This window comes from Rattus norvegicus, chromosome 1, assembly GCF_021556685.1.
Source record: "Rattus norvegicus strain SHRSP/BbbUtx chromosome 1, alternate assembly SHRSP_T2T, whole genome shotgun sequence".
Classification (NCBI taxonomy): Eukaryota; Metazoa; Chordata; class Mammalia; order Rodentia; family Muridae; genus Rattus; species Rattus norvegicus.
Genome location: NC_141534.1, coordinates 145817092 through 145829266, shown reverse-complemented (window position 1 = coordinate 145829266; position 12175 = coordinate 145817092). Strand labels below are relative to the sequence as shown.

At 45.3% G+C, this 12175-nt stretch overlaps 1 protein-coding gene across 2 annotated transcripts in view; it reads right to left on the bottom strand.

Annotated features, from left to right (window-relative positions):
- The window catches only part of Fanci (FA complementation group I), a 56412-nt gene that overhangs the window by 43614 nt on the left and 623 nt on the right, over positions 1–12175 (bottom strand). For both annotated transcript variants that reach the window (XM_087619900.1, NM_001427670.1), the window contains 5 exon segments: positions 9174–9276; positions 6091–6163; positions 2564–2694; positions 1729–1885; positions 1584–1641 (listed from right to left, as the gene is read on the bottom strand). In XM_087619900.1, coding sequence (XP_087476026.1) covers positions 1584–1641; positions 1729–1885; positions 2564–2694; positions 6091–6163; positions 9174–9257 — 503 coding nt within the window. In that variant the 5' untranslated portion in view covers positions 9258–9276.

The following is a 12175-nucleotide window of genomic DNA, read 5'->3' as shown; positions in this document are numbered from 1 at the left end:
TGATCACTAGTTGAGAAAATGTCTTACAGCTGGGTCTCGTGTAGGCATTTCCACAACTGAAGCTCCTTTTTCTGTGATAACTCCAGCTTGTGTCAAGTTGACACACAAAACCAGCCAGTACGACTCTTCTATACACAATTTATAAAACTTATAAAGAAAGGTGTAGCATTTCAAGTTTGGTTTTCAATACTGGGAAGTGAGACAAATAATTTAAAACAACAGCCGGGCATGGTGGTCACTTCAGAGGCAGCATGAAGCCTAAAGCTCAAGTTCAAAGTCTCCTCCCCACACAGCAGGTCTGAGGGCTAACGAGACCCCGCCTGCTTAGACACGCAGACATGAATAAACAGGATGAATAATTAGTCTTTAATTCCCCTGACTAGAAAACCAAAACACATGGTGAGGTTCATGCCAAACAAACAAACAAACAAACCACCCTGATAATAGCCAACACCAGTAAAATCACGGGGAGCAAACACACTTTATACACGTTCATGTGCACACTTTACACACGTTCCCATGCACACTTTATACACATTCCCATACACACTTTACACACATTCACATGCACACTTTATACACGTTCACATGCACACTTTACACACATTCACATGCACACTTTATACACGTTCCCATACACACTTTATACACGTTCACATGCACACTTTATACACGTTCACATGCACACTCTATACATGTTCACATGCACACTCTATACATGTTCACATGCACACTCTATACATGTTCACATGCACACTCTAGATACATTTTATACACACTTATGTCACAGAGTGCATAAGTTATAACTTTAAAAAAAGCACACGTTCACAAACCACCCAATTTTTTACTCGAGACCATTCACATACATACTTATATAACGTCACTTAGATAAACAAACATATCACTACAATTTTTTTTCCAGAGAAATTATTTGAACAGGAAGTTAACACAGCTTAAGCTGTTAACACAGTGAAACCCAGTCTCAAAACAACAAACAAAATTACCGAGAGAGAGAGAGAGAGAGAGAGAGAGTGTGTGTGTGTGTGTGTGTGTGTGTGTGTGTGTGTGTGTATGAGAGAGAGGGACAGACAGGCAGGCAGGCAGACAGAAGGCAGGGATGATCTGAGGGCAGAGGGAGGCAGGGGAAATGAAGAGTACAACGGAGAGGAATTAGTGAACAGTTAACTAACCTATAATGACACACGGATGAAAATGCCATAATAAAACTCATTACTTTGTAACCTAGTGTTTAAAAATTAGTAAAAAAGGGTTGGGGATTTAGCTCAGTGGTAGAGCGCTTGCCTAGCAAGCGTAAGGCCCTGGGTTCGGTCCCCAGCTCCGAAAAAAAAAAAAAAAAAGAAAAAAAAAGTTTAAAAAAAAAAATGAGTAAAAAAAAGAGAGAGAGAAACCCATTAATTTGTATAATTAACAAGAAAAAAGTAAACAAAAGAAAATTCCCCAACAGCAACAACAATAAGAACAAGAACAAAAAAACTTTACAAATATCAATTCCGGAAGGAATCAGTATTGGGCTTTTGGCCATGTGTAGTTCTGAGACACTCCTACACTTTCATGAGACTCACCTGACAGAACACAGGGTGTCAATCAACTGCCTCTTACATTCTTCCCCATTCAAATCACCTAAGGTGAAAAATGGATGAAAAAACGGATTCATGATATGGAAAAATAATAATAAAGAAAAAGTCAGTAGAACCTGAAGAGAATTACCTTTCCCACAAGTCAGGCCTTCCTTCTTAGTAGCCAAGGCAGTAAGGATGATGGGTAGTAACTCCAAAGATTTTCCATTCACTAGGCGGTCCTCTCTGACAGCACCCACAAAGTCATTGGCCAAGTCAACAAGTAACGGGCCTGGAAAATGGTGAACCTGAAAGTTCAAGAAGAAAATGTTAAACAGGAATCTGACGTTTGAAAACTTCATGTGAGGGCTGGAGAGATGGCACTGACTGCTCTTCCAGAGGTCCCGAGTTCAATTCCCAGCAACCACATGGCTCACAACCATCTGTAATGGGGTCTGATGCCCTCTTCTGGTGTGTCTGAAGACAGCTACAGTGTACTTATATATAATAAATAAATGTTTCTTTAAAAAAAAAAGAAAACGGGCTGGGGATTTAGCTCAGTGGTAGAGCGCTTACCTAGGAAGCGCAAGGCCCTGGGTTCGGTCCCCAGCTCCGAAAAAAAAAAAAAAAAAGAACCAAAAAAAAAAAAAAAAGAAAAAAGAAAAGAAAACTTCATGTGAAATAAGTCTACTGCTGAAATAGTGAAGGGCGCAACCTCCCACAACAGGCACTAGAAGGGTGTCACGGAATTGTGCTGCTCTGTTCCATGTATGTAACTGTAAAGGAGTTCAAAGGTTAGGCTCCTCCATCACCTCCGTCAATCCCTTAATGCTTTCAAGACCTACAAGGAGATTTACGTGTACAGTACCACCAGATAAGCATGCTCTAAGTGGTTTACACCGTACTGGCGCATGCTGTAAGCCAGGCTCTTACTCCTGTGCAGGGACTAGGTTAGGTTTGGCACTTGACATCCCCTTCAGTCTTACCTCCAGCATCAGCAATCCTATGATCTCCGATGCAACGTCTTGCTGCAAATCTCCTGATTCGACCAGTTGGATACAGCAAGAATATATCTTGTATCTCCTAAGGGCTCCATCTTCCTCAGAGCAGGGGGAGCCTCGATGTTTTAAACAGGAGAGAGCAGGACAAACACAAAAAGAAGGGACGCTCAAGCAAGGGTATAAATAGGAAACGTGAACAGGTCTCTAAGGCAACACTGAAGCAGAACAACGGTGCTGGAACAGTGACATGGAGGGGCTCTGACGAAGTGTGTGGTTAGCCAAAGCAAACAGACCGTCGTGTCACCTGCTTCACTAACATATTCTGTCACATTATATTATTCATACGGTGTAGCAGTTTGGGAATGGGCTTTCGCTTTCCCAAGCTTAACACTTGAAGTCAGAACATTATCGCTAAGTTTGGTCAGTAGAGTAAGAAGGACAGGGAAAACCCGTCTCTTCCATAAGTAAGATACAAGAACACGGACAAAAGGAGACAAACTCAATTCCAGAATGAGCCAAAGACTAAGCCAGAGGAGCATGTATATAAGAAAAACCACCTGGACACAGTAGAGCACTCCTTTAACCCAGCATTTGGGAGGCAGAGGAGGGAGGGGAAAGGAGGGGATATTAGGCTCGGGACTTGGATCAGTGGGTAAAAGCGCTTTCCATGCAAGCGTAAGGACCCGAGTTCAAATCCCAGGGCCCATTAAAAAAAACAACTGTATGCATAGTGTGAGCCTCTGTGATCCAACAGGGAGATGGGAGGTGGAAAAAGGAGAGTCCTGGAAGCTTCTGGGCCAGCCAGCCTCAAAGATGCAGTGGGAAAGCAGAGATCCTGCCCCAAAGACAATGAGAGGCAGAGATGGACACCTAAGGCTGTCCTCGGACTTCTACATGTGCTTCATGACATGTGCACACCTGCATTCACACACACACACACACACACACACACACACACACACACACAGACCTGTGCATGCGAGCACTGTGCGGGTAAAGATTTGATATACAGTGTCCTAAGGAGCAGAATTATGGAGATCGAAGGCAGATTAGGTGTCTTTGGACAGGGATGGCTTGGGGTTTACAGAGATGACAACTATTAGTGTAGATTTTCATTTGAGAAAAGTAAAACTCATCGTGACGGTGCACAAGTTTGATCTCAGCACTCAGGAGGATCAGTAGGTTTGACACCAGTCTAATTTACATAGTAAGCTTTGGACCAGCCAAGGCTGCATACTGTGGGCTCATGGGGAGTGGCACAATAGGGACAGGCCTTGCTGGAGTTGGTGTGTCTCTGGCTATGTGCTTTCAGGTTTCAGATGCTCAAGCCAGGCCCAGGGGCTTATTCCCTCTTCCTGCTGACTGCTGATCCAGAGGTAGAACTCTTAGCTAGCTCTCCAGCACCAAGTGTGCCTGTGTACTCCCTAGTGACGATAACAGACTAAACCTCTGATTAAATGCTTTCTTTTACAAGAGTTGCCGTGGACATAGTGTCTCTTCACAGCAACAGAACACTAATTAAGACATACTGGTCATAGTGTCTCCTTACAGCAATAGAAATCCTAAGACATACCAAGACCCCTCTCAAAACAACAAATTCACTGTGGTGCTAGATACACAACTCTAAAATACTAAACGCCACTGAATCATATAGTTTAAGGAGATAAGCTATTAATGTCAACTATCTCAGTTAAAAAAAAAACAAAACAAAACATATATTTTAGCTAGGCCTGGTGCTGCACTCCATTGATCCCAGCACTCAAGAGGCAGAGGCAGGCAGATCTCTTGAGTTTGAGGCCGGCCTGGTCTGCAGAGTTCTAGGATAGTCGGGTCACACTGAGTAATCACTTTAAAAGGATGACTTATCTTGGTATGTGGATTATATCTATATCTATATTTAAAATGTCATCGTGTAACTGCAGATTGCACACCTGGCCAACTTACCAGGACAGCAATGACTGCAAGTTGGTTTCTATGAATCTGCGATAATTTACGACACGGTCATGTAGGCTGTCCATGTTTTTAAATACAAGCTAGTCGCAAAAGTGGAGCCACAATAATCCGCCTGGGTTTATCTGGCTAAGGAAGGAGCTGTCCATATTTCTTCTTGAAATACAAACAGGCATTTGCCATTACTGTTTCATCATTTCTTTCTCCCTGATATATCCAGAAAACGCAGAACGAGTTTCCATAAAGGCCGACTCAGCTAAATGAACTGTGGGGTGTTTTTGTGCCCTTGCAGTTGAAATTACATTTCTGTGGAGAAATAGAAATAAGCCAACTAAAAATAACTGTCAAGACTAAGGCCATTTTTTTTTCCTGAGACAGAGTCTCTCTGTGTAGCCCTGGCTTTCCTGGAACTCACTTATGTAAACCAGGTTGAGCTTGAACTCACAGCCATCCTCCTGCCTCTGCCTCATGAGTGGACTAAAGCCACTTTTAGTTTTTGACTTGTAGAATTTTCTTCTACCACACCTGGGCTTGTAGATTCTATCTATATCTTAGTAGGTGGGAGGTTGTGGCAGGAGGATCACAGTTTCAAGGCCTAAGTGTAGTGAGATCCTGTCTCAAAACCTAAAAACAAACCAAGAACCTGGAGACAGGCACAGCAGTGCGCAGCTGTGATCCCTGCACCCAGGAAGCTAAAGCAGGAGGACTATGTGAGACTGAGCCCACCTACACTATAGAGACCTATGCCAAAAAAGGGGCTGAGGATGGGCTCGGAGAAATGGTTCAACAGTTAAGAGTATGTTCTGCTCTTACAAAGATCCTGAGTTCATTCAGTTCCTACCAGCTACATCAGGCGGCTTATAAACCACCTGTAACTCTAGTGCCAGGGAGTCCAACACCCTCCTTTAACCTCTATGGGCGCGCGCGTGCGCGCGTGCACATACACATACACTCCCCCCCCCCCCCACACACACACGGAAAGAAAAATATTTAGGGCTAAGGGCTAAGCATACTGGTACACACTTTTAATCCCAGCACTCAGAGGCAGGTGAATTTCTGTGAATTCACCTGTGAATGCCAGCCTGGTCTATAAAGCAAGTTCCAGACAGCTGGGGCTACATAGTGAGATCCTGTCTATAATTAATTTATGAATCCACTCTGGGTCACAATCTAAACATGGAACCATTGCTCAAGATAATGAAACAAACGTGTTACATTGGGCATTGAGGCTCTGTATGAGGCATAAAGATACTCCATTCCACTCCAGAGTTCCCTAGGTCCTCGGTGAGTGCTAGACACATCTTATTCTCATCTCCACAGTCCGAAAAGGCTGAGGAACCAAAGCAGAGTATACTCTTTACAGGCCTCCAAACCGGAAACACCAATCCGGTTGGATTCCGATTCCCTTCAGTAAGGTACCTGAGCATCCCCCTGAGGAGAGCACTGCTTCAGTCGAGTCTATAGAACCCTGAACAAAGAATGTCCCAGTGGGGCTTCAAACAGCAATGACACCCAAAGAGAACCAATCTCCCAACAGGTACACTGCAAGGGGTGCCAATCACCTTTGAGGATGGCTCTCAGGAACGTTCCAACAGCTCTTCCTTTCACTGCTTGGCTCTCAAGGAGACTGGCCAACTGCAAGCAGAGGAGAAAACAATCACACGTCTCTCCCTGAAGGACCTCCTCAGTCTGCAGAATGGAGCAGGTGCTGCCGGCTTCAGGCCAGACTGAAGCACACAAGTACTCCTTTTCCATAGAGCAGGGAGAGCCCAGGAGAATCCCGGGCAGCCAAGATTAAAGCCAGGCACAGCGATGCAGACCTGAAATCCCAGCACTTCAGGATGAAGCAGGAGGATGTTCATGAGTTCTAGGCCAGCCTAGGATACACAGCAACTACAAGTCCAGCAAGAGCCACAAAGCGAAGCTTCTCAAAAAAACAAAAAACAAACAAACAAAAAAAAATCAAAAATAGAGACAAGGGCTGGGCCGGGCTGAGCCGGGCTGGGCCGCAGCTTAGCTGGTAATGTACTTGCCCAGTATGCACAACACTCTGGGTTCAAACTCTTGCACTCCAAAAACTGGGTGCAGTGGCCACACACCTGTAACACCAGTGATCCCCAGATCTAGGCAGGGGTATCAGAAGTCCAAGGTTATCCTTGGCTGAGCAGTTTAATAGCAGCTTGGGCTAGAGACCCTGTTTCAAAAACAAAACCAAACCAAACCAAACCCTAATAGCTATTCAGAAATTTATAGAGCCAGATATAGCAGTTCATGTCTTTCACCCCAGTATCTGGGAGGCTGAGGTGGGAGCTCAAGGTCTATGTACATTACAGAGTAAGACTTTATTTCAAACTCCCAAAGGTGGGATACGGGGGTTTCGTTCCACAAATATTTATTAACTCTTTCGTTAGCACTGGGTGCTATGGCATGATTCAGAGATGCCCACCCACTCATCTGTGATACTTCTAATGCACACACTTGTTCAGAGACCAGTCTAAGGGTGAACAAAATGGACAGGGCAATTTGACTCAGAGTTTATGAGAAAGACCAAGAGATGTCGTAAAGATGACGAAAACCTAGCTGAGACAGTAGCTGGAGGAGGGGGAAGCCAGAGCAGGTGGAGCTGGCAAACCTCCCAGGTCAGAGACACCTAAGCAGAGACTGGGCAGGTAAGAAAGGGCTGGCTGTGCACACAGAGAAGGAGGCCCCGACAGAGCAAATGCTCGGACCCGAGAGAAGACCCACGTCAGGTGAGCGGTAAGGAAGGAAAGGGTTGGGACGACAGGCGAGGGCTGGATTGAGAAGCCTGGGCTTCATCTATGTGCATGAGAAGCTGCTGACTGGAATCGAGAGCCACTTCTTAGGAAGGGAGATGGGTGGTGGCGACGGACCAGGCACGAGAGACGCCTGCCGGGAGACTGCCTGGATGTGTAAAGAGCAGATGACGTCCTGAGGACATAACACAGCCATGTTGAGGGCCAAGGCTTGGATCCACGCTGGAAATCAGCAAAACCTTTCCCCTAGGTTAGTCTCAGAAAGGCAGAGCCTTCCCCTAGTCTAAGCACAAGTGTTACGAATGATTTATTAGTGTGTGCAAAAACTGGCCGCGGCAGCTTCCTCCTCATGCTTTTCAGCTGAGACTGCTGGCCTATAGACACCTATGGAGACTAGCTAATCCAACCCCTGGTGCTGTGCACAAGAAACGTGCTGAGGTCCCGGGTTGCTGCGGCGAGCAGTTTGCCAGCTTTTTTTGTGTTTATCTCCGTGATTTTACTAGTAAATCAGTTCGTTTCTTCATTCCCTTGCTATTCCAAGTCAGGGTTCCGGGATCAAGCTATGCAGGTCACTGCAAAATGATGAGAAATTAAGGCATGGACTCACAGAACACATCACCACAGTCCTGGAAGGAGCTGGCACCTTGATCTGGACCCCACTGCCCAGACACAGGAAACAAACTGTTATTACTTGAGCCATTGTGTCTGAGGTCCTTTAGAAGGAGACAGATGGTCTAATCCATCCTAGTTTGGAGGTAAAGGAAGGCAGAGTGATGCCTGCCGAGAAGGAAGTCAGTCAACAATTCTTAATTTCAGACGTAAGCAACCACCTGGAGGGTGGCAGCACCAACCGACAACGGTGAGATTTTGGTTTTAGTAAGTGCCTAAATTACCCAGAGGGCTTACCAGAGCACACTGCTCATGTCCACCCGGGTTCTGTCAGAGCTTACACTCTCTGTTCCGAGACAAAAGGGCAACATGCCAAGTAGCTAACCATATCACTATTGCTTCATTTTTAAAACCATGGATTCACAGTGGAGGTTCAGGCATTGGTTTTCTTTTACCAGTAATTAAGAAAAAAAAAAATTTTTTTTTTTTTTTTTTTGCCTATGAACCTATTCTCTTTACAGAAGAACGTAAACGAGGACACATCCGCAAGTGAACTAGTGCTTTGCACCCAAGCTGCAGCCTCTACGTAGCTTCAGATGCGACGGCCCTGAGGACTACACAAGTATACCGACTCAGGCCGGAGCTGGTTCATCGGTTAACAGCGCCTGCTGTGCTTCCAGAGGACTCAGGCTTGACTCCCAGCACCTACATTGTGGCTCACAACCATCTGTTAGTAACGTCAAGTCTAGGGGACCTAATGGCCTCCTGGCTTCCATGGGCACCATATGTACATAATGCACATGCAGGCAAAACACACATGGAATAAAAAAATGAAAAACCAAAAATATAAGGCTTTGTAAATACTCACTGCAAAGGCAGTCTAAGGTTATCTCTGATTTAAAGCTAATTACAAATGGCTTTTGTTGTCCCATTTAATCTCAGCACACCGTTTGCTTGATTGGTTGTTTGGGGTTTGATAGCATTGGGGACTGCATCTGGGGGCCTGTGGGCACCAAAAGAGTCTTCTGCCCCTGAACTGCACCTCACCCTCTCTGTACTTTCCTTTTAGTTCAGGCAGAACTTGCAATCTTGTAGGTTTCCCTGATAGCAGGATTGCAGCTTACAGCTCGGTGTCTGTCCATGTTTACCAAGTAAACCCTCGTCTCCTAACACTGGCGAGAGAGCCCGCCAGAGCATCCCCATGGCTCAGTGGCTGCTGTGCTCTTTCCCGCCCACACCACACAGCCTTTGACTGTACTCACGTCATCAGCTTTCAGGGTTTGAAGAAATTCCTGCAGTTTGTCTGTAGTTTTATCTGTTGCTAGAGATAAAATTTTCAGATCCATGCTTGCTCATATTAGAGAACTGTAAGTTAAAACAAAAACAAACAAAAAAACCAGTCACAGTTGGAAGCTTCTAGAAGTAAACCTGAGTAAGTCACGCCTGTTACAGACAACACAGGCACGCTCAGCAGACAGAGCCGAGCATAAGGAGATGATGCTCACCCTGGTCAAGCCTTAAGAATTCCCCACAATTCTGTACGTGATTTCATAGCCTTTGTACACATTTTCCCCATCCATTCAACATAATACTTAAAGCCAAAAGAACAGTTAGCTCTATATCAAATATATTGCAAATAACTAGGACTATATAAACATATCCTAAAATATTGTTCAACAAGTGAGTTAAACAATGGCATCGTAAATGGTAAGAGCCACTTGGATGGTATAATAAAAACGAGTGAGGCTGAAGATGTGGCTCAGTGGTATGGGGCTTGCTTAATATGCACAAGGCCCTGGGTTCGATTCCCAGGCCTTCCAAAAGAAAAAAAAAAAGGAGAATGAGAGCAGGGAAGTGGGGGCGACTTGTAGAGGGTGGGGGAGATGATCACATGCACTAGCTGTTTCGCTCAAACCAAGAAAAGGAAAGGCAGGCTTAGGAATTCAAGACCAGCACTCAGCTACACAGTGAGTTAGAACCCAGCCTAGGCTATAAGAGACTCTGTCTCAACAAACTGAAGAACAAAACCAAAGCCAGTGAGGCGCTAGTGACACTCAAAATGTTGTCAGGAGGAAAGTCTGAGCTGGAAATTAAGAGACTAAATTTAGGTAGCCAAGATGACCAGGTGATCTATAGTACTGGGAAGGAGGGCCTCGTGAACAAAGGCATGGCGGTCGGAATTGAGCACTGTGTGGGGGAACAGAGGGAGACTGGCTGTGAAGGCAGCCGAGTGGAGCAGTAAGAAGGCTTGAGAGAGGGTTTGGGACGAAACAAGATCTCAAGTGTCAGAGAAGGAACTTAGATTTTAATGACAACCATCAAAATGTTTGCGAGTAAGAGAGTCTGAGGAGGCGGAAAACAGTCTTCCAGGCAAACTGAACATCAGATTAATACGCAAATCAAAGTGGGAAGGGAACGTGGAGAAAGAAGAAACTTAGAGGTGGCCTTGAGCTGTGTCAGTGGAGATGGGGGGGGGGCATGACCTGAGCAGTGGAAGAGATGCATGGGGGCACACTGGCCACAGGACCGAGTAGTGCAGAAGTGAAGAGCCAAATGCAGGCTGCAGGGAGAACCCACCCTTTCCTCTCCTCCTGCTCCCAACAACATCCACTCAGCAGCTCCACCCAGAAACCTGGGCAAACTCTCAGGAACCTCTCTCACCCTCCAGGTCCACTACCAAGTCCTATCCAACCATCTCCCAAAGCTGGCTCTGACTACCTCCCACCTCTACTTGGACATTACTTCAAAGCCACCATTGCCCAGCACAGAACCACTACAAAAATAGTCTCTTCACTTATTCCCCTCTTTCAACCTATCCTTATCTTAGAAGTAATTTTCCATTGCTTTCTTATTAGAAAAAAATCCAAAAGGAGGAGAAAGGGGAAGAGGAAGAGAGGAGGAAAAAGAGAAAGGAGGGGGGAAGGAAGAAAAAAGGAAGGAAGCCAGGTGGCAGTGGCACATTCCTTTAATCCCAGTACATGGGAGGCAGAGGCACATGGATATCTGTGGGCTCTAGGCAAGCCTGGTCTACACAGTGAACTCCAGGACAGCCAGGGTCACCAAAAAAGACCTCATGTCAAACACACACACACACACACACACACACAGAGTCCTGGGGCTGGAGATGGCTCAGTGCTGGAGCCTCCACTGCTCTTGCAGAAGTACTGAATTCCATTCCTAGCACCCACATCAGGTAGCTCACGACTGCTTGGAACTCTCTTCTGGCCTCAGAGAGCAGCTCCATACACATGTCCTGTACGGCTTAAGCCCATGCCTAACTTCCTTTATCACTCTATTCTTTTTGTTATTATGTTAAATAAAGAATTAGAAAAAAATCACATTATGGAATTAACCAGACCCAAAGTCTACAAGCGTCAGAGAACACAGTTATAACAGCCATTCTGAAGCCGTGGATCTTCACACTGGGTTTTACACCTTCTGTATCAAGTACGCTCTTACACACTTACCCACCCCCAAACCAATAAATTACAGTTCAGACATTGTTATAAAGGAGCAGTTGTAGGTAATGAGCATTTAAGTCACAAAAAGGGGACATAGAGCTAATTGGTTTCTAATTTTAGCACTCTTCTAAAAACAATGAATTGTTTCCTGTCCTTCAAATCCAAGACATCCTTATAAACAATTTCTCATCTGAAACAAAATACCCACCCTTCCATCCTTGCTCTCAATTTCCACAAAATCTTCAGACCTCGGCTCAACCCACTCCCCCTCAGATGCTCAGGTTAAATGCTCTTCCTCACATCCTCTGCAAACACCAGTGAAATTCCTTCCACAAAGTTACCACCTTTTTTAAAATTTTTGTTTATTTAATGTATGAGTGCTGTGCTCCATATACATCCGCCTGCCTGAAGAGGGCATCAGATCCCCCTGTAGATGGTTGTGAGCCACCTTGTGGTTGCTGGGAATTAAACTCAGGGCCTTTGGAAGAGCAGCCAATGCTCTTAACAGCTGAGCCATCTCACCAGCCACACCTCCCCCTTTTAATATTACATTTTAAATTTATGGCTAGGTCTCCCACTGGTGTCTACAGTTCTATGACTGTTTCCAGTTTTGTTTATCGTTGTTATTTTGAGCACAGTAACAGGCTTATATTAAGGGACTAACAAATATCTGATGTGGACCAGAGGGTTAAACTGCTGGTAGAACTGCCCAGCAGGCCTGACGCCCTGGGTTTAATGACGTCGTAACCCTAGAACTGTGTAAACCCGGCATGGTGATGCACTCCTGTAATCCCAGCACTCAG